Source organism: Sinohyriopsis cumingii, unplaced genomic scaffold (assembly GCF_028554795.1).
Source record: "Sinohyriopsis cumingii isolate HCF-2022 unplaced genomic scaffold, ASM2855479v2 utg001170l, whole genome shotgun sequence".
In the NCBI taxonomy this organism is placed as follows: domain Eukaryota; kingdom Metazoa; phylum Mollusca; class Bivalvia; order Unionida; family Unionidae; genus Sinohyriopsis; species Sinohyriopsis cumingii.
The window spans coordinates 457,816-482,961 of NW_028315967.1; the positions used below are offsets into that span (position 1 = coordinate 457,816).

Sequence of the window (25,146 nt, forward strand, 5' to 3'; positions counted from 1 at the left end):
AGAACAGCAACATCAACAGTCACAGGAGTCATACAGAGGTTTTGTAGGTTGCCACGTGGATACGAAAGAATTCTCCTTCTCTTTTCGCAGAAGCAGACCTTATCCTGTGGGAAAGTATACCGCCATACGGGACGCAATCTTAGACGTTCAGAGATTGCCATAACTCCCCGAACAAAACAGACCTTTTAAGGGCTACCCCAAACATCTAGAAAATAGATACTAGTCAAATTGCCAAAATATATGTCTGTCATTGAGTTTGTCTTTAAGTTAAAAAATATAAATGTGTCTATAATCACTTCGTTTCCCTGACGTGTACGATAGTATGTTTTTTTTTATATCTATCAGCGATATTAAAGTGTTTGTAAGTTAAAAAAAGTAAACGTGACCTTCTTTTAGGTTCCTGCGTTCCATGTTTTGTGTGGTTGTTGTATTTGTTTTGATTATGATATGGGTATTGTGAGTTTTCGTGTGAGAGGGATGTTTTCCTTCACATCTATGCTTCAGACATATAAAGCGGAGCGTTCGTTAGTCTGTCTACGCGTCGTTGACCTGTCAACAGTGACAAAATGAGCACAATTTGAAAATTACTAGAACGTCAGATGGATGAGCTAGCCTTCGAGGCCATTGCAGAAAGCGGAGCGTTCGTTAGTCTGTCTACGCGTCGTTGACCTGTCAACAGTGACAAAATGAGCACAATTTGAAAATTACTAGAACGTCAGATGGATGAGCTAGCCTTCGAGGCCATTGCAGAAAGCGGAGCGTTCGTTAGTCTGTCTACGCGTCGTTGACCTGTCAACAGTGACAAAATGAGCACAATTTGAAAATTACTAGAACGTCAGATGGATGAGCTAGCCTTCGAGGCCATTGCAGAAAGTGCACGAAGAGAAGAAGAACAGAAGGAAAAGTAGATGGAAAGAAAAAGAACGATCCTGCCTCATCTCATGCTTAGACCTCTGTGTGAGGTCAAGCCTGAGGTGAAGGCACCTCTACAGCCACTGCCAGTACCACGACAACAACAGCTACAACCAGTACTACCAGTACCAAGAACCGTTGTCCCCAGACTGAAAACTGGGAGGAGGGGATAGAAAGACAGCGAAGCCGCACGGACCTCATTATCACCGGGTGTGGTATAGAAGAAGAAGACAGAGTGAAGCATTCACTTTCCTGCAAAATGAAGACTGGGATGATGAGACCACTCAACCCGCCCCTGCGCTCTCAGCCATGTGCATAAATTGGTAACAGGACTGGAGCCTCCGAAGTGTCTGGAGTATGTCAACATTAACTGGGCGCATCTGAAATGGAAAAGCTGCCCTTCTCAGGGCTAACTAGATTTGTAGAAAAGTGACACTATTCCAGTTGTGTGTGTGGAGGAGTGTGATTATAAACACTAACTCCTTTACTGATATATATGTGTGTGCACGTTTGTGTGATTGTGTTTGTATGTTTGTATGTGTGCGCGTATGTTCGTTTGTAGGTGTTTGTTTAACAAAAAATACTGGTCCATACACTATGTAGATAGTATATAATAGGTGTTTTAGTCCCTTCTGTGTTGATAGTGAAAGCTGGATTATTGATAATAGATAATGGGTTATTTTCTTCCCTTAAGTCTTAATATGTAAAGTTATTACAAAATGGAAATAAACATTTTAAAGAAGACCAAGGAAAGACTGAGAGAGCTATTGAAAGAAAAAGGAGGACGAAGAGGATAAACAGAGAATGAGAGCCTGGAATGAAAAAGAGGAGAATATGAAGAGCAAAAAGAGAGGAGAAAGGGGAGAATAAAAAGAAGAATGTAATAGAGAAAATAAGATGTTGGTGGAGAAAAAGAAGATATTAGAACAAGAAAAAACTCAAAGGCCCTTTTCAGAGCCACCCCATTGCCCCGAAAAGATATATATTTTCTTTGCCTTATTTTAGTATTTGCTTTGTATTTGTTTGTTTGTCTATGTCTATGGCTATCCAGTGATATGTTCCGCCTCACCAAGCGTTCTAGCATTTTCCCCGCTGTTTCGCCCGATATAGGTCAGCCCTTTGCAACATTGTTGCCAATGTCCAGTACCGCAACGTCACACTAGCAGTTCCATTCTTATAGACTTTATACTAAACCAACCTATATTTAACTTTTCCTTGTCCGTAAACAGCCCGAACCTTTTGTCCGTATAAATCTTGTCCGTAAACAGCTCCAGTGTCTAAATCTTTTGCAGGGTCAAAAGTTTTATAGGGAGAAACGGAAATGGTTATGTTAAAATATTTCTTTTCTTCCGTATAGCCGTATCCGTAATCTTAGTGTTGACCCATGATGCCTTCACATAGACTAGGTAGTCTGGGTTGAAAAGCATGTTGAAAATGATCGTCGATGGTTCTAGATTTGGCCACAGAATGTCAGGTTGTCTTGATAGAAGATGACAGCATAGGAAAATATAATTATACTTATTTTTGTTCGTAATCATTTTAATAATTAGACGGTTCATTTTCGTCACATGATCGAATATGTCAGTAAAAGGATCAGACATCCAATCTTCGATCTTTTCGTTATTGTGAAGAATGATCCAAAATGAACCGTCCAAACTATAACAGTAATTACGAAGAAAGATATTACACGACACGTTTAATTTTTTAACCATCTCTCTGCTGGATTCGAATTTTACAATTTGTCTCCTTGGTATATTCAGGCAGATTTTTTCGTACCTACAGAAGCCATAATAATATACATCCTGAATAAAATGATTCAAATTTTGACTGCACCATGGATATCATTGATTTTTCAGCGACACGTAAGCAACAGCCAATGAAGAGCTACCAAATTTTATCAGAGCAATTATCATCTGGGCCTGGTAAGACGCAATTATTTGTTAATCTGATAATGAGCTAACCCACACGGATTTATAACAATAAATTTGCATGATCCTCGATCGCAATATCGTGTAGGTCTTGATACAATCATTGGATGAAAAGACAGCAGCAGGGAGGGTGCGACCAACAATGAGTGTCCTAAAGGTAAATAAAAACACGCATAAAAACTTAGAAAAACACGAACGACTTAGATGAAGTAACAAAATGAGCTAACTCATTTAGAGAAACTCTCGGTTTTAGTTAGAAGGCTTGGTTTGACGTTAATACGCTTGTATTTTTGACTTTTTTCGTATGAAATTTTATTTTCAAAAATGGACTTTAAAGCAAGTGGTCTGTTTACCCTCCCTGCTGCTCTGCACAATACGGAGAACAAATTAGACGCTGTAACGTGTTCACGGTACACTTCTCAATTGTCCATGTCTGGATGAGGCAAAGGAAGGAAATAATGCAAGTGGTTTCCGTCTCGCCATTGCTGGAGGGATGCAAGTGGTCCAACATTAAACGTTTTTTTTTTTTTTTATAAATTAAAAAATTGCCTTGTTTTATTTGCCAAAAGTAGATGTTATCTTTCACCTTAGCTAATATATGATTAACAATGTGGAAAAACTATGCCATTGTAGCTACTGTTGGATGATTATGAAATTTTAAATTTAAGATGAGTAAGCAGCCGTGCGATTCGTCGTTTAACCCGTAGAGAAGCAGAACAGGAAACATTATAAAGTGGGTAAGCTGATGAGGGCTATCAGCATGATGTAGCGAGTAAAGCACCTCCTAGATCGGATAGAAACATTGAATTGCCACCCCCACCCACCCCCATTCGCGCACCAGGCATCCGAAGAGGAAAACACCTCTCTATGAATTAGTTAACATTTGGTTAGAGATGTGATGCTGGACGAATATACAATGAAAGCGGTGTTGACGCAGGAGATGACAGAAAGGAAATACTGAAGAAGTGGAAGGAATTTAACAGGATCAATGAGAACTAGATAAAATCCAAGGTTAATTCAGAGAACTGGGTGATCCAGCTTTGTAGGGGAAATACCCAAAAGAATCTTGGGAGATGGAGGCCATAGAGCCTAGTTTTAGGCTGGTCGTCTCCACACAAATCTCATGGCTGAAAGATGTGCGGTATGTGGCACCCAGACCAAGATAGATACATATATAAGCTATGGACAGTTAGGTTATTATACGGACAGACAGACAGAAAAACAGATACATAGATGGGCAAAACATTTAGGTAGACTATCTGTCATTATAACTGCATCAAACGTGGTGGTCTAATAGAGAACTTGACGAAAACGTCTCAGTACTTTTATTAAAACACAGATAGATATTCTCATTTTCATATTGAAATGCTGTATCAACACACTAGACATCACCCATTTCACAGTACCACATTACTTGAGACAATGGATATTCTTGCAAACTAAACTGTAACATCCAAGTGTATATGATAAACAAATTAACATTAATACATAAGGAGGAAGAAGGAAGAACTGTACAAATCGTTTAAAAACACGAATCATTTTGATATCTTTAGATACGAGTTTGTGGTGTGTCGAGTCTTCGTTGATTTGCTACACCCATGTAGAGAGATAACACGTTACAATTGACTTTTGTGATGTGTTGAAAAGAAAATTATCTCGTAAAGTTCATATGCAATGTCTTCAGCTTGCTGCTAACATGTTTAATGTAATATTGACAATTTATTAAAACAAAGATTTAAAAGATGCTAAAATTATTGTGCAAAACGTAGGTTTCGAAGTTATTGTTTTTACTATGCTCTTTGTAATTTGAAGGTCATGTGGCACTTTAGCCCTATACAATACATTATCCTTCATCCAGTTTTAAATGAATTAGATAAAACAGAAAACAATAGAATATGTGAATTAACAGTTCACCACTTTAACTGTCAATAGCAGATGAATTAAACTTTCTGGTATAGTAGTCGACAATATTGCTACGAATGCTGCTTCGCTTTACATCAATATAGAGCAGACCTAATGCATGAGCAAATATAATAAAATATCTAAAATGTAAATTTTATCATTTTTCTGTCTGAACCATCTGATTTATATTAAACATATCATTTACATTGTTTTGGTTTTTTTTAATAAAATGTATATTCCGGATTGGTGCGGTCCTTGCATTGATCAGCAGACGGTTTCTGTTTGGCTTGCCGGACAGTAGAAAGCACCATTGTTGGAACATTGACAGTAGAATTTGAGGCATCCCTCGATGTAGGTAAATCTCCTAGTGAAGTAGACATGATCTTTTACCCGACATTCTGGAAAGATACAAAAGCACTAATATATAACGCACAGACTATGTATAGTACTGCCGCAACACTAACAGGACACACTAGTCGTTCAGATTGGTGTAGGTGCCAATAGCCTGCTAGAGTATTTGTCTACAAGGGTTTTGTGAACCCACTCGTCGAGACCACACAGCGATGATGATGATACTAATGTAGATGATGATTTGTGTGTGTATGTGTGTGTTTCCAAACTTTGCAAGAATAACGAAAACAATCTTTAATTCTCAAAGACCTACGTGACCTCAGGTAAAAACGATGAAAAATATACAGATGGGAAGTTTTTACAAATCAACTGATTTTCGATAGTGCGAAGCAGCTTCAAAATTAGTAATTGAAAAAAATATTTATAATTAAAAAAAAAACATTTGCGGTTTTTTAGAACCATTTATGCTTGAGCCCAACTTCTATGCAATGTAACAATACTGATTTGAGAGAACTACTGCAGAGAGAACACTGGAATCAGAAGAATGTGTTCTCTTCTGAACATGCTGTCAATGACACTATATCGAGCTTAACTCGCAAAGGTTCCCGTATCTTTTGATATGATTTTGCAGAATAATTAAATTTAAACTTAACGCCACTAGATAATAAGTATTAGTTACTCCCAGAAAGTGAATAATTTTATGAATGTAAAAATACTAAACAATACTAAAATAATAATTAATATGACTATGTTCAACCCCAGAGCAATAATGACTATTAAAGTTGACTTTCCTACTGCATATTTAAAATATTGTATTTAATGTAAGTATAAACACAAACCTCTCGCTTTCTTTGCAGCAATTCCCCCATTTCGATCACAGATGTCGCTTCTCCTAGACGAAGGGCACGTGTAACTTCCATCACAGTTACAATCACATAAATACTCGGCGCACCCAGATTGGAAAGTGAAGGACTTCATGCCTTGTACGACCATTTCTCCAAGATGACAGTTTGTACAGTTTCCTCCGCTGGCCAAAAGTGCATTCAACAGACTTGAGGACGAGGACGAAGAAGAGGAATATGAACCTGATTCAGAGATGTTCCCACTTCTAGAAGAAAAATAGGCAGAGGAGGAATGTCTCGAGGAAGATCTACTGTCGCTGGAGGAACCGGAGGATTGGTATGTTCCAATGAAGGACGATGAAAGAGAATCATCTGCATCGTGAACACGCGACACTAATGACGAACGCTCTGAATGACCATTGCTGTCATAGGACGACGCAATGCTGGATGGTCGACCCTGGATCGAGGAACTATTGCTATTTCCTTTGCTAATCTCACGAGATAGCGATGATGTTTGAGACGTTGATATTTTCGTTGATTTTGAGCTTGTTATCTTTCCCTGCGTTTCTTCTATGACTCGAGACCTTGAGCTGCTTGGCCGAATCTTGACTTCTGTGGTATAGCTTGTGGAGCCAGTGATTCCTGAGGCGGAAGGTGTTTCAACTTGCGAACATAAGTCTTCAGTGTCAGAGACAGGACAGTCATAGGCTCCATTACATGAACAATAACATCGGTATAGATTGCACCCATCTCTATACTCAAATTGACTGTTGGGTTTGTAACTCACGCTTCCAACTCTGCATGGCATACAATCCCCTGAAATACATTCTTTGATGGTTTCGACAGATGAACAGTCCCAATTTCCTGAACAGTCACACTGGCATCTAAACTGCAGACACTTATCCAATAATTCAAATGCAGTATTGCCCTTGTACTCCTTGTTGTTGACTGTACAAGACTGACAGGACCCTGTTCCGGGTGTTCTAATCTCCGTTTTCTGGCTTGATTGTGATACCAATATAGTATCGGACACACGGCTCGACGAATCCGCTATTACGTGGCTTCCAGCTATATCGTAGCGAGAAGAATGTGACAAAGATGTGCTGTCAGGTGTAAATACTCCAGATAAAGTTTGAGGGCCGCATACGTTTCTTGGTCTCTGTGTAGGACAGACCCAGGAGCCATTGCAGCGACAGAAACAGTCTATCTGAAAACAACCACGTGTGAGTTTAAATTCGCTGTTTCCTTCATATACATCACCATGGCCTAGGACACACCTACTACATTCTGAAGTTCTCGTATAAGATCCACGGCAAGTATAACCTCCTGTACAATCACATTGGCACTCTAATGTAACGCCTCCTGCGTTTGTTACAAAACGGGTGTTGCCACGATAGTTCAAAGCAAATATTGAACAGTCCTGACACCCTCTGACAACACATTCATTACCTGTACAGACTACCCTGTCACCTTTCTTCACACATTCATATCCACCGTCACAAAGGCACTCGCATGATATAGCTTGATCGTTGTACGTTAGCTCAAACTTATCAAGGTAATTGTATTGACGTCCAAGCACACTACATTGTCTACATGGCACTCTTTCTTCTGGTATGATAGTAGATCCTGTACAACTATAGCTTCCATCACACTTACATGCGCAAGTACTTTTGATACCGTTGATGACAGTGTCAAACCTCGTGTTTCCAGCATATCTTTGCCCGTCGATTTGACACTCAACACAGGCTGTTGTTTGGTCCGCGACTCTGTCGACCTGATAACCCCTGCATCGATAGCTACCATCACAGTTGCAAACACATTCCATACGTAAACCGTCATTGTTTATGGAGAATCTAGTGTTGCCTTGATAGATTTTGCCATCCACTGCACAGGTTCTACAGCCTCCACCCCCGCACTGGGCACCGACACACGCAACGGCGAGGGTTTTACCATCGCATCGATAGGTTCCATCACAATTACATTCACAGGACAAAGTTATCTCTCCTTTTTCAAGGGTGAATCGGGAGTTTCCAGGATGCTGTTTTCCATCTATTTCACAGTACCTACAGCCGTAATTATTGCATTCTGATCCAGTACAGGTAATGCCGGCAACAGTTCCTTGGCACCTATATGCACCATCACATTCGCAAACACAATTCATTGTAAAGCCTGCACGTTCAAGAACGAATCGTGAATTGCCTTCATAGCTGACTCCATCCAAAAAGCAGTTCATACAAGCTTGATCAGCACAACCGTTTCCTTGACAGGCATTCGTGTAAGTGTCTCCCTCGCATTCATAACTGCCATCACAGTAACAAGCGCATGTAAGTGTTCTTCCTCCCCGTTGAATCCTGAATCTTGTGTTTCCGGTGTAAGGTCTTCCGTCGATTTCGCACATTCGACAACCTTCTTGACAGCCAGGGCCTTTACAGTCCGTCAATTCCCCCTGACAACTATAACTTCCATCACATCGGCACAGGCACTTTAATGGCACACCGTCACGAACTAGTTCGAATCTAGAATTTCCTTGTATTGCACGTCCATCCACGCTACAAGATCGGCATGTCTGATCACAGTTCCCACCATCACATGCAGTGATTGTCTGTCGACCTGTGCATGAATATCCACCATCACATCTACAGATACAGTCAAGCTGGATTCCACCGCTTTGCATAGTGAATTGTGTGTTACCCCTATATGTTCTACCCATGACGTTACAATCCCTGCATCTGCTATCGCAATTTGGACCAGTACATGCAGTGACCTCCTTCAGTCCAGTGCACTTGTAGCTGCCATCACAACTACATATACAATTCATTTCTACCCCATCGATTTCCATCTGGAACCTAGAATTTCCTTCATAAACGCGACCATCAGCTATACATCGCCCACAAGCACCTGTATCGCAACCCGTACCTATGCATGTTGTAACGGTATTTTCCCCTCGACAGCTATAGCTTCCGTCACATCGGCACGTGCACTGCATTGGAATACCATTTCGCATTATTTCAAATCTTGTATTACCAGCATAGGGTCTTCCGTCAATCACACACTGATTACAGGTTACGTTTGTACAAGCCGCACCCTCACAGGAACTTGTAGTTCTTTCACCTCTGCAAGAATAACTACCATCACACGAACAAGTGCACTGAACAGGAATACCATTATATGTAGTTTCAAAGCGCGTGTTACCTCGATATCGTCTTCCATCTATTATACAGTCATTGCATCCACCCTCTCGACACCCTGCACCGTAGCAATTAGTCTGCCTAACTTCTCCTTTACACGTGTAGCTTCCTCCGCATAAACACGTACATTGCATTCGCACGCCATTTATCATAGCTTCAAATCTTGTATTCCCGGAATAATTCCTCCCCTCGATTGTGCAGGGTGCACAATATCCTTCAATACAACCTGGACCAACACAAGTCTCCTTTTCACCTCGACATGAATAGCTTCCGTCACATCTACAATTACATTGGACGGGAATATTATCAATAATTGTCTTAAATTGAGTATTCCCCTCATACTCTCTACCATCAATTGTGCACCGTCTACAGCCTATATCACTGCATCCAGATCCTGTGCATTTTCTGGATTCTGTAGTACACGTGTAGCTACCATCACAACTGCATCTGCATTTCATTCTCAAACCTTGCACAAAAGCCTCAAATTCGGTGTTCCCTTCATACTGTCGTCCTTCGATTTCACATCTTCTACAGCCAATATCTATGCATCCAGATCCTGTGCATTTTCTGGATTCTGTAGTACACGTGTAGCTACCATCACAACTGCATCTGCATTTCATTCTCAAACCTTGCACAATAGCCTCAAATTCAGTGTTCCCTTCATACTGTCGTCCTTCGATTTCACATCTTTTACAGCCTATATCTATGCATCCAGATCTTGTGCATTGTCTGTATTCTGTAGTACATGTGTAGCTACCATCACAACTGCATGTGCATTTCATTCTCAAACCTTGCACAATAGCCTCAAATTCGGTGTTCCCTTCATACTGTCGTCCTTCGATTTCACATCTTCTACAGCCTATATCTATGCATCCAGATCTTGTGCATTGTCTGTATTCTGAAGTACATGTGTAGCTACCATCGCAACTGCATCTGCATTTCATTCTCAAACCTTGCACAATAGCCTCAAATTCGGTGTTCCCTTCATACTGTCGTCCTTCGATTTCACATCTTCTACAGCCTATATCTATGCATCCAGATCTTGTGCATTGTCTGTATTCTGAAGTACATGTGTAGCTACCATCGCAACTGCATCTGCATTTCATTCTCAAACCTTGCACAATAGCCTCAAATTCGGTGTTCCCTTCATACTGTCGTCCTTCGATTTCACATCTTCTACAGCCTATATCCATGCATCCAGATCCTGTGCATTTTCTAGATTCGCTAGTACAAACGTAGCCACCATCACAACTGCATATGCATTTCATTCTCAAACCTTGCACAATAGCCTCAAATTCTGTGTTGCCTTCATACTGTCGTCCTTCAATGTCGCATCGTCTGCATCCGGTGTCAACACAACCAGAGGGTGTACAAACTCGAGTTTTTCCCTCACAACGATAGCTTCCATCACAGTTACATGTACATCGCATTCGAACATCCTCTATCATGGTCTCAAACTGTGTGTTACCCTCAAATCGTCCCCCAGCAATGTAGCAACTGCTACACGTATTTACACATCCGCTGGATGAAGTACATATCCTCCTTTCTCCCTCACAACGATAGCTTCCATCACACTCACAAGAGCATTGCATTTTTGATCCTTGTATTAAAGCCTCAAAACGATTATTTTTTGGATATTGACGTCCATCAATTGTACATGGCGTACATGTTAGTTCTCCACATTCGGCGCCTCTGCAGGTAACGTCTACGTTTTTTGCAGAACATCGGTAAGTCCCATCGCAGTTACATCTGCATTCAAGGCTCTTATCGCTTTTACTGATTACAAACTGGGTGTTCCCTTTATATCTTTCCCCATCTATGACACAATATTTGCACTCTACATTTACGTGATGATCTGAAGAGCAATCATGTGTTCCGTTACAGTAGCAGGTACATATCATACTAAGCTGTCCTCTTTGATGTCTAAAACGAGTATGTCCGTCATACCTTATTCCGTCGATTATGCAATGATTACACTGCGGTCTTACCACCTCATTGCAATTCACGCTCCCATCACATTCGCATTGACATCTCTCTTGACGATTGTTATTTATGGTTTCAAACTGTGTGTTGGGCTGATATTCTCGTCCCTGATAAATACATGACTGGCATCCAATTTGTAAGCAGGTACCACCTCTGCATTCAATGGTTATTGAAACTTCAACCCCTTGGCACCTGTAGCTTCCGTCGCAGTTGCAAAGACATGACATACGGATATTACTGTAATAGGTTTCAAATTCTGAATTCGCTGCAATTTGTCTTCCGTCGACGCTACACGTGTTACATCCCACCGGTGTGCATCTACCACCAATGCAGGCGATTTCGATGACTTCGGTGACTCCACGGCAAAAGTAGCTCCCATCACAGCCGCATGTGCACCTCATTTGAATACCGTTGAATACATAGCTAAACACCGACTGCCCTGGATAAGATCTTCCGTCCACTATACACTGATTACATGGTGGTAGTAGACAGCCAACATTGTTCGAGCAATTAACAACAGTTCCAGTTTTACCGACGCATCTATAGCCTCCACTGCACTCGCATGTACACTGTATTTCATATCCGCCATAAACAATTTTGAAAGAAGATCCACCAGCAAATGTCCTTCCAAATAAAGAACAAGTTCCACAGCCGTCGGTTCTGCACGAGCCATTGATACATATTATCTTCGTGTCAACGGAGACTCCCGTACAGAAATAGCTCCCATCACAGCCACAAGTGCATGACATGTCCACATCATTGTAAACTGTCTGAAATTGAGATCCTCCCACAAATTCTCGTCCTTGTACCAAACAAGGTCTGCATGTCTTTGGTAAACAGCCTCTTCCACCAATACAAGTTATTAGTTCCCCTCCCGTTGATCCATAACATTTATAGCTTCCATTACAAGAGCATTTGCAGTTGAGGACAACTCCGTTGTATACGATATCGACCTGACTTCCCCCAGGATAGTTCTTATCGAAAATGCTACATGTCCCGCATTTAACTGGACTGCATGATCCACCGATACAGGAAATACTTATTACTTCTGAAACCCCAGTGCAAAAATAGGTCCCATCGCAACCGCAGGTACAGCTCACATCTAGTCCATTGTATGTAGTTGTAAAGGTGGATCTCCCAGCATACTCCTTACCATCTACAATGCATGATCTGCAGTTGTCAGTCAAACAGCCTCTTCCATCCTTACAAGAAACAAAGGAAATGCCAGTGTCTCCAACACATACGTAGTCCCCATTGCAAGAGCACTGACAGTTCAGCTGCAGACCTTTGTATATTATGTCAAATTTAGATGAACCATTATATTGTCTCCCAAAGATATTACAGCCACCACATCCCACCGGAGTACATGAACCGCCTACACAGGAAATCTCAATCTGTTCATATAACCCGGTACAGAACGAATTACCATCACATCCACACTGGCATTTCATTTCTATTCCTTTGTAGAAGTAGTCAAACGTCGTACCGCCCTCATAACGTCCCCCATCCACAATACATGATCTGCAGCGAGATGGGAGACAACCCATTCTATTAGTACCACATGACACGAGGAGGCTCCCAGTAGTGCCAAAACACTGGTAACTGGCGTCACATGCACAACGACAATTCATCCGTAATCCATTATGGACGATGTCAAATTGAGAATTTCCATTGTACAGAGTTCCGTATATGTTACATTGTCGACATCCCAGTTGTGAACAGGATCCTTCTAAGCACGAAATCTTTATGTCAACGGAAACACCCTCACAGTAGTAAGATCCATCACAGCCGCAGTCGCATTGCATATCTGTACCGTTGTAAACAGTCATAAACCTGTTTCGACCTGGAATGGACCGCCCGTCCACACTACAAGACCCGCAGGAAGACTGTATGCATCCAGCTCCAGCAGAACATGATATTATCACTTCTCCTGTCGACCCGAGGCATTTATAATCTCCACCGCATCTGCAGTTGCAGTTCAGTTTTAATCCTCTATATACAAGTGAGAACTCTGAACCTCCAGAATATTGCCTGCCAAACACAGAGCAAGATGTGCACGCGCCGAGCTCAGTGCATTTTCCACCGACACATGTAACAACGACTCCACTTCCACCCTCGCAGAAATAGCTACCATCACATCCGCATTGACAAGTCAGTTGGATTCCGAGGTAAGAGGTCCGGAAAATTGTTTTGCCGTCAATTAAAGAGCCATCAACAAGACATCTTCCACACGTGGATGTAAGGCATCCACTGCTAGACGTACCATCGCAGGAAAGGACAACCTCTTTCTGCAGACCAAGACACACGTAGCTTCCACCGCATGCACAGGTGCAAGAAAGTTTAAGGCCATTATATACAAGATCAAAAGGCCGATCTCCAAGAATCTGAGTTCCATACACCAGACATGACTGACAATCGGCAGCAAACTGTGTTTGACCTCGACAATAGTATGCGCCAGTGCAGAAACACCGACATTCCATATTCATCCCAGCTCTCCGAATTGTAAATGTGCTGTTCCCAGGATAAGTCCTGCCATCTAAATCGCAACTTACACATCCGAAGTCGGTACCAATCGTCAGCGATCCCGATAAAGAAATGTCAGTCCGAATATAATAGAGGTCACCAAAGCAAACGTAACTGCCATCACAGTTACATCGGCAGTTCATAGTCACTCTGTCCAGTATATAAGAGAAATGTGTGTTCCCCTCGACTTGACCGTTATTTACATTACACTTTCGGCAAATGTCCGGCTTACTGCATGTATTAATTGCAGTTTCTGGCGGGCATTCAGTAGAACCATCACAGTTACAGAAACATTGGTATTTCCAGCAACTTCTTTCGTAGGGAAAACGGGTAAACGGATTCATATCTTGCCCTTCGACTCTACATTTTTTACAATTGTTGCACAGGTCTACTGCAGTTTCTCCGATACAGTTCCACGTACCATCGCAATTGCAGGAGCAGTCTTTGTAACTGTAGCAACCTGTCCTGAGAGGAAATTTTTTCCCTCCAGCATATGAAGTGCCATTTACTATGCAAGATCTACAGTTTCCACAGGTGTCCACTGACTCTTTACAATACCAATTTCCATCACGCTCACATGTACATTTCTTATATAACATGCAGTCTCTCTGAAATTCGAAGTTTTCTCCTTCGGAATACCTTCTGTCTAGGACAAGGCAAGGTTGATTCTTTAAAACAATTGCGGTATCATTTCGAGAACACGTGTTCCGACCACCTCGGCATCTCCAGCTACCATCACAATTACACTCACAGTTCCTATAAAGTGTGCATCCATCTTGATATTGAAATCTCGTATTTCCGTCATAATAAGTACCGTTCAAATTACACTTGCGGCAATTTCCGCAGATATCTCGCACCCCCTCTCCAGAGCAGCTCCAGCTTCCGCTGCAGTTACAGAAGCACTTTGGAAAATATTCACATCCTCTTTCCAGTTCGAAGTTCGAGTTTCCCTGGTAAGTTTTTCCTCCAATGCTACAAGGACGGCAATAATCGCAGGTATACTTGGCGTCCTTCTCTGAGCATTCCCACCTACCATCACATTCGCATTTACAAGTCGGATAGAAGTAACAACCACTGGTGTAGTTAAATGAGTCACCATCAAAATATATTTTATTTCCAGCTTTACACTGGTTGCATCTTCTCTCGCCTGTCTCTCTACAGATATATTTTGTATTGCTTCCGGGACAATCATAGCTTCCATTACATCTGCAATTGCAGCCGAATCTGAAGCAACCCACCTCGTATTCAAAGTAGGACCCTGCAGTGTGTTTCTTTCCTGCTGGATCAGAACACTGGAAACAGGTGTCAAGTCCCGTACCTATATTCTCACCCCTAGCACTTACACCAACTCCTGTAGACGCTCTTTCTGACTCAAAAGAAGATGAGTGCCTGATCGATGATGATCGTGATTCGATTGTCCCACTTTCAGAAGATGACAAAGAACGCCCTGGTTGTACTCCGTCAGTACAAATGTTTTCTATATTCGAGGGATCACAGGACACTGTTCCATCACATCGGCACCTACATCTAAATCTATTGCACCCTACGTCTCTTTGAAAATCTGTGTTTGCTGCATACTCACGATTATTTTCGTAGCATCGAAGACAAGAACCTGATGACACATGCGACGCTTCGGATGACTTTTCATAAGACTCATGGGTACCAGTTATCTTATGTACGGATGTCACCTCTGTTGAGGAATATCTAGCTCTTCCTCTTTCAGTGTCACATACATATTTTCCAGTTGTGTGTGCGCATGTCCAACCGCCATCGCACTGACAGATGCAACCGCTATATTGGTAACAGTCTCTAACCAAATCAAATCTGGAGTTGCCTTCTATTTTTTTTCCATCCACATTGCAAAAGTAACACCCAGTGCTCACGTTTTGTCGACAATGGTCTATAGCATGTTCCCCAGGGCAGTTCCAACTACCATCGCAGTTACAAATGCAACTTTTATATTCAATGCATGCATTTCGGTGAGAGAAGTAAGAATTTCCTTCAATTTTTCGCCCATCGATCTTACAGTAGTAGCACCCTGTACTGGTGTTCGTGTTGCATACATCAACAGTTTTCTCGCTGGGACAGTTCCATCCACCATCGCATTTGCAGAAACAATTAAACTCATAGCACCCATCCCTAAACTTGAAAGGACTATTGCTTTTATAGATTTGACCCTTGACACTGCAGTCTATACAATTATCTCGCTGTCGACACACGTCACGTGTCCTTTCTGGAGGGCAAAGGAAAGACCCGTCACAGTTGCAATCACAGTTAAATTCCAAGCATCCCTCAATGTGCTGGAATCTAGTGTTAGGAGGATGTTCCTTGCCATATGCGACACAGGGTGAACATCCACGGTTGTAACTTAAACTAAAGGAACCTGTAAGAATATATATTATTATTACAATAATCATATATAAATATCATGTTTAAAAGGACATATACATAACTATAGAAATATAGATGCAAACGTTTACATACATACATACATACATACATACATACATACATACATACATACATACATACATATATACATACATACATTGATACATACATACATACATACATACATACATACATACATACATACATAAATACATACATACATACATACGTACGTACGTACATACACGCACGCACGCACATGTACGTAAGTACGTACATGCCTCTCTACATACCTATCTACCTACCTTCCTACAGTAATGCATACATACATAAATATATACATGCATATATGAACGCACGCACTCACACGTACGAACGTACTTAATTACCTGCCTGCCTGCATACCTACCTACCTACCTACCTACACACATACATACATGCGTACATGCATACATGCATGCATGCATGCATGCATTCATACATACATACATACATACATACATACATACATACATACATACATACATACATACATACATACATACATGCATGCATGCATGCATGCATGCATACATACATACATACATATGGCCAGGATTGATCAGCACATAAAGCCTTTCTTGGAGGATCGTGACCCAATTATTTGTCTTCGTGAGGAATTTTTTTTTAAAGCCTTGCCAGGTGATCAAGCACAGTGGATTAGGAGAAACGAGCCCTCTAGTCCAGTTGTAGAGGCTGCAGAAGATTATATTCCCACCAAGGGCAGAAGAATACGTTTCGTCAAAATAGAAATGTAAATAGTAACAAGACGAATATTCAGAACTTACAGCAGCAAGCGAAACTAACATCGAGGAAAGACCAGTCCACACATAAAAATTGGCAGTGTTATCGATGCAAGCAATGGAAACATATTGCAAGGTATTGTTCAACAGAAATATCGTGGCAACCCAGCAACTTATATTATTAAGCCAACAATTGGTAAAAGGCTTATTTCGGAAACAGGATGAGCAAATGGGCGCGCGATCATGTTTGTGAAGGACACTGGCTCCGATGTGACCTTGATAAGAGAAGATCTCGTTGACGAGAGTTGCAAGCTGGAGAGCCACAAAGTTACGTTATAGACAGCAGAGGTCAGCCATTTACCTCACAGTTGGCTGTGGTAAATATCGACACTCCGCATTATAAGGGACCAGTGCAAGTGGGGCTTGTTTCAAATTTAGCCGCTGAAGCCCTAATTGGGGATGGATATGCTTAGAAAGAAATGGCCATTTGCTTTTACGAGGTCGGTGATAAAATTATTCGACTATGAGAGGACTGTGAAAATACTGACCAATGTGAGGATGATGATACGAATGAAGTTGACAACAACAGCATCGAGAAAGAAGACACTGAACAGCGTGATGACATTGAAGTTGACAAACTTTCAGCAATGAATGCGGACATGTTGTCTAAACTACAGATTGCGGATATTTTACTGCAAAGTATTAGAGAGAAGTTCTTTGTTATTCGTGAAGAGGCTAAGGAGGAGACAGTGGCATTCCTCTGGGAGAATGATATTTTGCGGCGGAAATGACAATCTGGTGATGGTTCAGGTGGTGTGGAACAAATTGTTGTACCAGCAAGAGTACGAAAAATGGTAATGGAGCTGGCACACGATCGATCCATTGCAGGTCACTTGGGATTGGAGAAAACAAAAGAGAGGATTCTCTAATCGTTCTCTTGGACTGGAATGTTTTCAGATGTAAAAAGATATTGTACATCGTGTCATGAATGTCAGATGACAGCAAAACGGGATGCACGTGGGGAAGCACCGATGGTTTGCCCACCGGTGATAACAGAACCGTTCTCTAAAATTGCAATGGATATTGTAGGACCGTTATCTAGGACGAAGTCTGGACGCATGTACATTCTGACGGCGGTTGATGATGCAACGACATATTCCAAAGCTTTTCCTCTAAACGATATGGAGGCAACGAGTGTAGCTAGAGCACTTATTGAGTTGTTTAACCGTGTTGGTTTTCCAAGGGTGATATTAACAGACAAAGGGACCAACTTTACTAACACCTTATTAAAATGATGTATGAGCTAGTGGGTATCCGTGGAGTTACAACAACGCCTTATCATCCACAAGCGAATGGAAAGATACAACGTTTTAACGGGACGTTGAAGTCAGTGATGTGGAAGTTCTGTACAGACAACAAGAATGAATGGGATGAGATGTTACCATTTTTGTTTTTTGCATACCGAGAAGTTCCACATGAGGAAACTGGATTTGCATCCTTTGAGATCTTGTATGGTTGGCCAGTTAAAGGGCCAATACAGATTTTACAAGGCTTGTTTACGGAAGAGGAGGATGTAAGAAAGTCAGCTGTGGAGCATGTTGTGAAAATGCTTGAGAAGTTGGCTGACATTGGGGCTCTTGTCAAAGATAATCTCTTGGATCGCCAAACGAAAGTCAAGGCACTGTATGATCATCACACGAAAACATGGGAATTTAGTCCAGGGGATGAAGTCCTTATTCTCTTGCCATCAAGTTCGTCCAAGATGAAGGCACAATGGCAGGGACCTTATAGCGTGGTCCGAAAGGTAAACGATGTTAACTACCAAGTATCTGTACCCGGTAGGCGCAGTACGGTAACCTATCATGATAACCTACTGCGTGGGTACAAGCGTGCTGTGCCGCTGGCGGCGCAAGCAAACAAGAACAATGGTGTGTACATTGATTTTCCACCAACAGCAGGCGAAGGTGACGCTGGCGTTAAGCTGGGGGTAAACTTGACAAAAGAGCAACGAGAGGATATTAGAAATCTTGGCAACGAATTTCAGGATGTTCTAAGGCAGACAGTGGACGGTGAAAACATGCGGTGGTCTATCTGAGCCGGAAACTTCTTCCGTGAGAGCAGAAATATGCAGCTATCGAGAAGGAATGTCTTGCGATCGTGAGGACGATTGATTTGTTAAGATATTACCTGTCATGGACAACATTTTAAATCGTGACTGACCACAACCCATTGACATGGCTAAATCAAATGCAAAGCAAGAATCAGCGTCTACTTTTATGGTGTTTGGCACTCCAGTCTTACAACTTTATTATAAAGCACAGGAGCTGCAAACAACATGGGAATGCAGATGGATTATCGCGCATGTAACTGAATTATGTAGGAATTAAACGGCAAAAGATACTGGCGTGCTTAGTACACTTCAAAGGCGCTGAGAAACCTACTTGAATAATTCAGGATTCCTGGATATTTCGAACTTTATTGTGTTCAGTTTTTGGAATCATAAGGAATTTATGCGGATGTAGGCGGTAACCAATTTGTTGGATTTCCTCTATTCTGGATGGTCACTGGTGGAATTCAAGACTCTTCTACAGAAGTTAATAATAGTTACTCTAAGCTTTATGCGTTTTAGTAGTAACATAAGCTTGATGCAAGTTTTGTAATTGTACCGATGTTCCAAGCCAGCAATTTAATTTTTTTTTAAATATTGTATCGAAAACATAAAGTTTCCTTTTAAGAAGGGAGGTGTTATCAGTATGATTTCTCCCTCAGTGCCTGTATCAGCATTAGCTGTTGGTAGTGACAGTTAGCCAGACATTAATCCCATCATTCTGGATATTTGATACCAGAGACTGTCAACAGGTTACGGTTCTGTTGTTTATCTTCCCATGGATAACCGAGCCTGGACCAGTTCATGCCCTTGGATAAGGTACAAATGTTAAATTAATTAAGATCCCTTATCTCTAACCCCTACTAAAACAAGAGGAGAGTGGGAGAGTAGCAGTTATCAGCTGGGCTAGGTACTGTAATCAACACTGGGCTTTTAGTTATTTTGAAGATTTTAGCTTTATTTTACATAAAGTTGTAGGACCCTTACTTGGTGTTTGTGTGTCCTTTGAACCCGAATGTAACATGGAGTAACATAGAGACTGTCTAATTTGAACTACAGCCTGAGGAACAAAACGACTGTCTGATTTGAACCAGGACTTGCGTGACATTAGACACCTGATTTGAACCAGGGTCCGTATGACAAAGAGACAGTCTGATTTCAACCAGAACCCGATTATCAAAAATAGACTGATTTCAACAAGGATCGGATTAACAAAGAGATTGTCTCATTTGAACCAAGAGTGACAATGAGATTATCTGATTTAAACCAGGACCTGAAAAATGAGAATGTCTGGTTTGAACCAGTAGCTTAGCATCAAAGAGAATGTCTGATTTTAGCAGGTACCGGAATAACAAAGAGACTGTCTGATTTGAACAAGGACCTGAAAAAGAGACTGTCTTGTGTGAACCAGGACCTGAGGAAAAAAGAGACTACCTGTTTTTTGAACCGGGAACTTAGCAACAAAGATAATGTCTGTCTGATTTTAGCAGGGACCCGAATAACAAGGAGACTATTTGATCTGAATAAGGACCTGAGTGCCTCATGTTTAATGTTTAACATTAGTATTTTCATATTTCCATTGTAATGAAAAGTTATGCCCAACTGTGTGTATGAGTCAACAATTTGAAGTGTTTAAGTATCTAAGGAGAAAACGTATTGCTTAGCCTTCGCGGGGTTGGCGAGGAGGGTGGGACAATTAAATATGATACGAGTTTTAAGTGCATTTAAATTTACTTTTCATTCTGTGCAAATTCAATCCAGATGGTTACTGCTTCTCTTTAGTTCCACATTAGAACTTATAAAAGAACAAGGTCACGTGTAAATAAAGAGAAGGTTACGGAAGTTCCTTCTTAGATTGGTCTTAAGGTGCTTACATTATCAAAACTTTCTTATATATCATTTAGATGGATCAGGACTGCATACACAACCCATTTTATCGCCAATATCAAGGCAATACTCGGAAAGGACAATGTTACTTTTCTCATTATATGCTATATTTTTATACGTCTTAGCAATGTCAGAGGCAATACTCGGAAAGGACAATGTTACTTTTCTCATTATATGTTATATTTTTATACGTCTTAGCAATATCAGAGGCAATACTCGGAAAGGACAATGTTACTTTTCTCATTATAAAAAAAGCCTTTAAACAATGTCTTCTCAAAATTTAATTGACAACATTTGACAGATGGCATGACATGTAGGATGTTCAAGTTAGTACAAATGGTGCTTATCCCTATATAAATATGGCCGCCCTTATTTAAAAAAAAAAAACAACAACGTTTAAACGATTTTTTTCGTAGAGTCGCTCCACATTATTTGAACAAATTAGACTGAAAACATCCTGACATAGATTTAAAGAATGGTGATTCGCCATCAAATTTTGACTAGTATTGCTAAAATAAAGAACAACATAAATGAATCAATACACTAAAAGTTGTAAAATGCATCTATAATTTTCTTAGAACAGATAATAATCGACTCGTTTAATTCACTCAAATACCATACTGAAAGTTTTGGCCTTTTAAACGTTAACTTTAAATTTCGCTGTCACAAAAAGTAATTGTTTACATACAGGGCCAGATCAGGTCAAGTGTTAGGGGGTTCGAAATTTTCACATGGGACTAGTCCTACAACGTAAGACAACATCACCGGATATTTTTGTTCGGGGTGGGGTGGGGTGATTGGTCTTACTGTCTAACTAATGGCGCTCTGTAGCGTGTTTTGATTTGGATGTCGACTATAAGTGTAAAGAAAGTTATATTTTCAGGAATATCACACACAACTGGCAACCAATAATGACACTTTGCAACAAAAGTAAAGTTATAATGTTTTTGTCAGAATTTACTTACACTGATGTCGTTTCTCTAATAAATTCAAATTCTCACAAAAGAAAAGGACCTGTTTTCAAGTTTCGTTAGCCGACATTTCAGTTGGCTGGAAAGCGATGAACGCCGGGAATGCCGAAATCGGGTTAAGTTGAAATATTATTCTTTAACGAAACGAATAAAAATATAGTATGCCTATTGGAACTGTAAGCAAAGTTTCGTTTCGTTCAAGAAACATCCCCCACATGAACCTACTTAAACATACTTCGGCATACCTCGTCTACCGTCGCATTTCAACAAATTCAAATGTATATCAACGGAACATAAAAATGCGTCCATTTGCTAGTGTCATATTTTCATTCCTCCAGGAAAAAGACAGCACAATAAGTATATTAATTACATATAAATTAGTGGAAGAGTGTCGATATAGGCTGCCAAGTGTGTGAGATAATCCTGGAACTTTGATTACTCGTTCCGATGTCAACCGACATCGGAACATGCTATTCAAGCCCATTACTTGGGTAGTAAGACGTAGCACTAAAATAAAAAAACATGTGATATGTCTTACATTGTAGGTCTAATGAGACCTGACATTCCTCGAATAAGCACCAAAGCAAAAGTCTTTGTATTATTTACTCAGAGTGTGCATAATACCCAATAAACGTGCGCAAGAATAAACTATGGTCAAATTTCAAGTGACAAATGATGGTACTTTTTAATGCACACTTTTTTGGGGGGGGGGCTGAAAATCCTGTACACCCCCACCCCCCGATCCGGCCCTGACACAGAATTTAATATTTTTTGGGGTTAAATAGGGAGTAAAAATAAATGACGTGACTGTGACATCTGTTGTTGTTTTATAGTGTTACTGAATACTGTCAGCTTCTACACGCTGTTTAATAATTTATGCCCTGCATCTGCAGCTGGCACCTACCAGTCTCAAAGTTTGACAGTTACGGTGCAGATTGGGAAGTAGGGTGGACATTTGTTGAACAGACATTGCCTGGGTTATTAACCAGAACATTTTCAAAAGCAGAGAGAGAAATCTCTATGAGTGCAATGGGCATAACCTGTCTTCTAAATATCAATGCCATAGCCTCTTGAATTTTGGAATGGGTGAAGCTGGGACTAATCGCGATAGCGTTTGATATTTGTTTCAGCAGGCACTGTTCAGTTTGTTACAAATATTTGAGAGTTGTTGGAATAAGTTATTGCAAATGAGTAATTTAATCTCAAAGAAAAGTAATGAGCCTTTCAACAATACAAAAACACGTCTTGAGATTTAGAATGATTGAAATGAAACATGGAGATCTTGGGAGCAGTCACAGTATACGTTGAAATCAAAACAAAATGTGGCGCTCTAATTAATTGGCCACGGCCTAATTTGATCTTGTGTAGCCGCGTGATAAGACACGTTAATTGGCCGTTAGGGGGTCCCATTACGCAAGATGATACATACTGCATCCAATCCGCGAGATTAAGTCAGTAATTATTATAGATAAGTGGTACCTTTGGTACCAGATGCCATCAAGGTCACAGACAACTTGGGATAAATTATTTTGCAGAACAAACAAACTGTTAAAGAGGCAGAATGTTTATAGATTAAATTTAAAGTCCGCTGCAACGTTGAGAATATCTTACCCATACAATCTGAGGAGGGAAAGCTTTCTCTGGTAAGCGGATTCTTTCTGTACTGTATCGGGTGTAATTTTTAAGTCCGAAGATGTATGAATAAGTGTCTTCTTTACGAATTAGTACTAGCCATGGTAATTGTGGCGCTGGTGGTAGTAGTAGTGGTGGTGATATCAGTAGGAGGAAAATTAGGAAAGCAATAGTAGTAGTAGTGGTGGTGGTGGTGGTGATGCAGAAGAGGTTGGTAATGATTAAAGTAGTAGTGGACTTGTAATGGCAGCAGTAGTAGTGGTGGTGGTGGTAGTAGTAGTAGTAATGGTGGCGTTTGTGGCGGGATGGGGTTGAGAAGAAGAGGGCGATAATAGCGGTGCCATGCGATAAACAAAATTGACTCTCACTTTATCTCGTTCGTAAGTCAAGGTGTGTGTGATGGTAGCATTAAGAAAGGTAATACGAATGAGAAAGCGAGCAAGCAAGGTACAAACGAATTTAGCAAATATTATTATATAGTACACTGAAACTTAATGATAAACGAGAGAGAGAGAGAGGGGGGGAGGCTTACCTTGCCCGAAGACTTGATCTCTCGATGCAATACATACAGTAAGCACAATGAGAAGCTGGGGAAAAAAGAAGTAAGATTAAATAGTACCTGGTGATTTTAAATATCCCGTTTTGAACACACTTGAACACCTATTATAATTAAAAATATCCCATTCTGAACACACTTGGCCGCCTATCATGATTAAAAAATATCCTGTTTTAAACACACTTGGGCACCATTCATGATTAAAAATATCCCGTTTTGAACACACTTGGCCACCTATCATGATTAAAAATATCCCATTTTAAAGCCATTTAGTCATAGGTCATAATAGTTTCTATTTGTTTGTTTTATACATTTCACGTACAAGTGAATTGTTTTCTCGTAACTTTCTTAACGCTTTTTATAACATATCAATCATATTGTGTATTTGTATATCGTGCTAGTTAGCGTTATAATCGAAATGGATGTTTGTGTGTGTGTGTGTCTGTGTGTGTGAGACGGATGACCGACTAATATGGTGAAATTAACTTAATACAAAACATAAGCAAAGTGCAACAGACGTACATACGGACGGAAAAGGATAGTACAGTATACCCTCACCATTGTTGTTGACGAAGCATAATAAAATAAACTGCAAATACTTTCATCTATGTTTTTTTTTTCATCTTCTGAAGTACGTCAGACTAGAGATTCGCCATTCGTTATTGTACAATTTTTGTAAAAAATGAACACAGTATAATCACCTTAATATCATCATTTAAAGAACAAATACGTTGTATACTCACGTATTGGTACATGGTGGATCTGGGAAAGAATGGAGTGAAGATCCACAGTTTAGCTCCTCGTCATTGTTAACTAGCCAGCTAACTAGTTAACTATGAACACAACATCAGTGTTCTTCTCTGTATCCATTCGCATTCTGGGTGAATCGGTGAGGCTCTAGTGGGGGTAGGGGCTAGGGAGCAACTGTAATTCATGCAGGCAGTAACTGTACATGACTTCAACCTAGTCATGTAGTTCGCCCTGTTTGAAACCTTTATCTTTTCAGTTAACGATTTTTGTTTTACGTTTCCCTTAAGGATCTTTGCATTTATGCTATATCAATATATAAAACCTTTTGTATTTCGGGGAAATCTGTTTAGGTTTTGGAAGCGGCGTCCCACATGTGGTACTTCGGTAGATGTATATCAACTCTCTGTAGTTCAAGGTTTATTTTGATGCAAAACGAATCCG

General features: G+C 40.5%; 1 protein-coding gene across 1 annotated transcript; it reads right to left on the minus strand.

The window, feature by feature from the left end:
* Positions 1-4,150: 4,150 nt before the first annotated feature.
* LOC149772809 (uncharacterized) lies at positions 4,151-24,834 on the minus strand. Its single transcript, XM_089947272.1, has 4 exons — positions 24,699-24,834; positions 23,932-23,986; positions 5,933-16,012; positions 4,151-5,140 (listed from the first exon to the last, which is right to left on the minus strand). The coding sequence occupies exons 1-4, from the start codon at positions 24,708-24,710 to the stop codon at positions 5,007-5,009; spliced, it is 10,281 nt and encodes a 3,426-aa protein (XP_089803398.1). The 5' UTR covers positions 24,711-24,834; the 3' UTR covers positions 4,151-5,006.
* Positions 24,835-25,146: the final 312 nt, after the last annotated feature.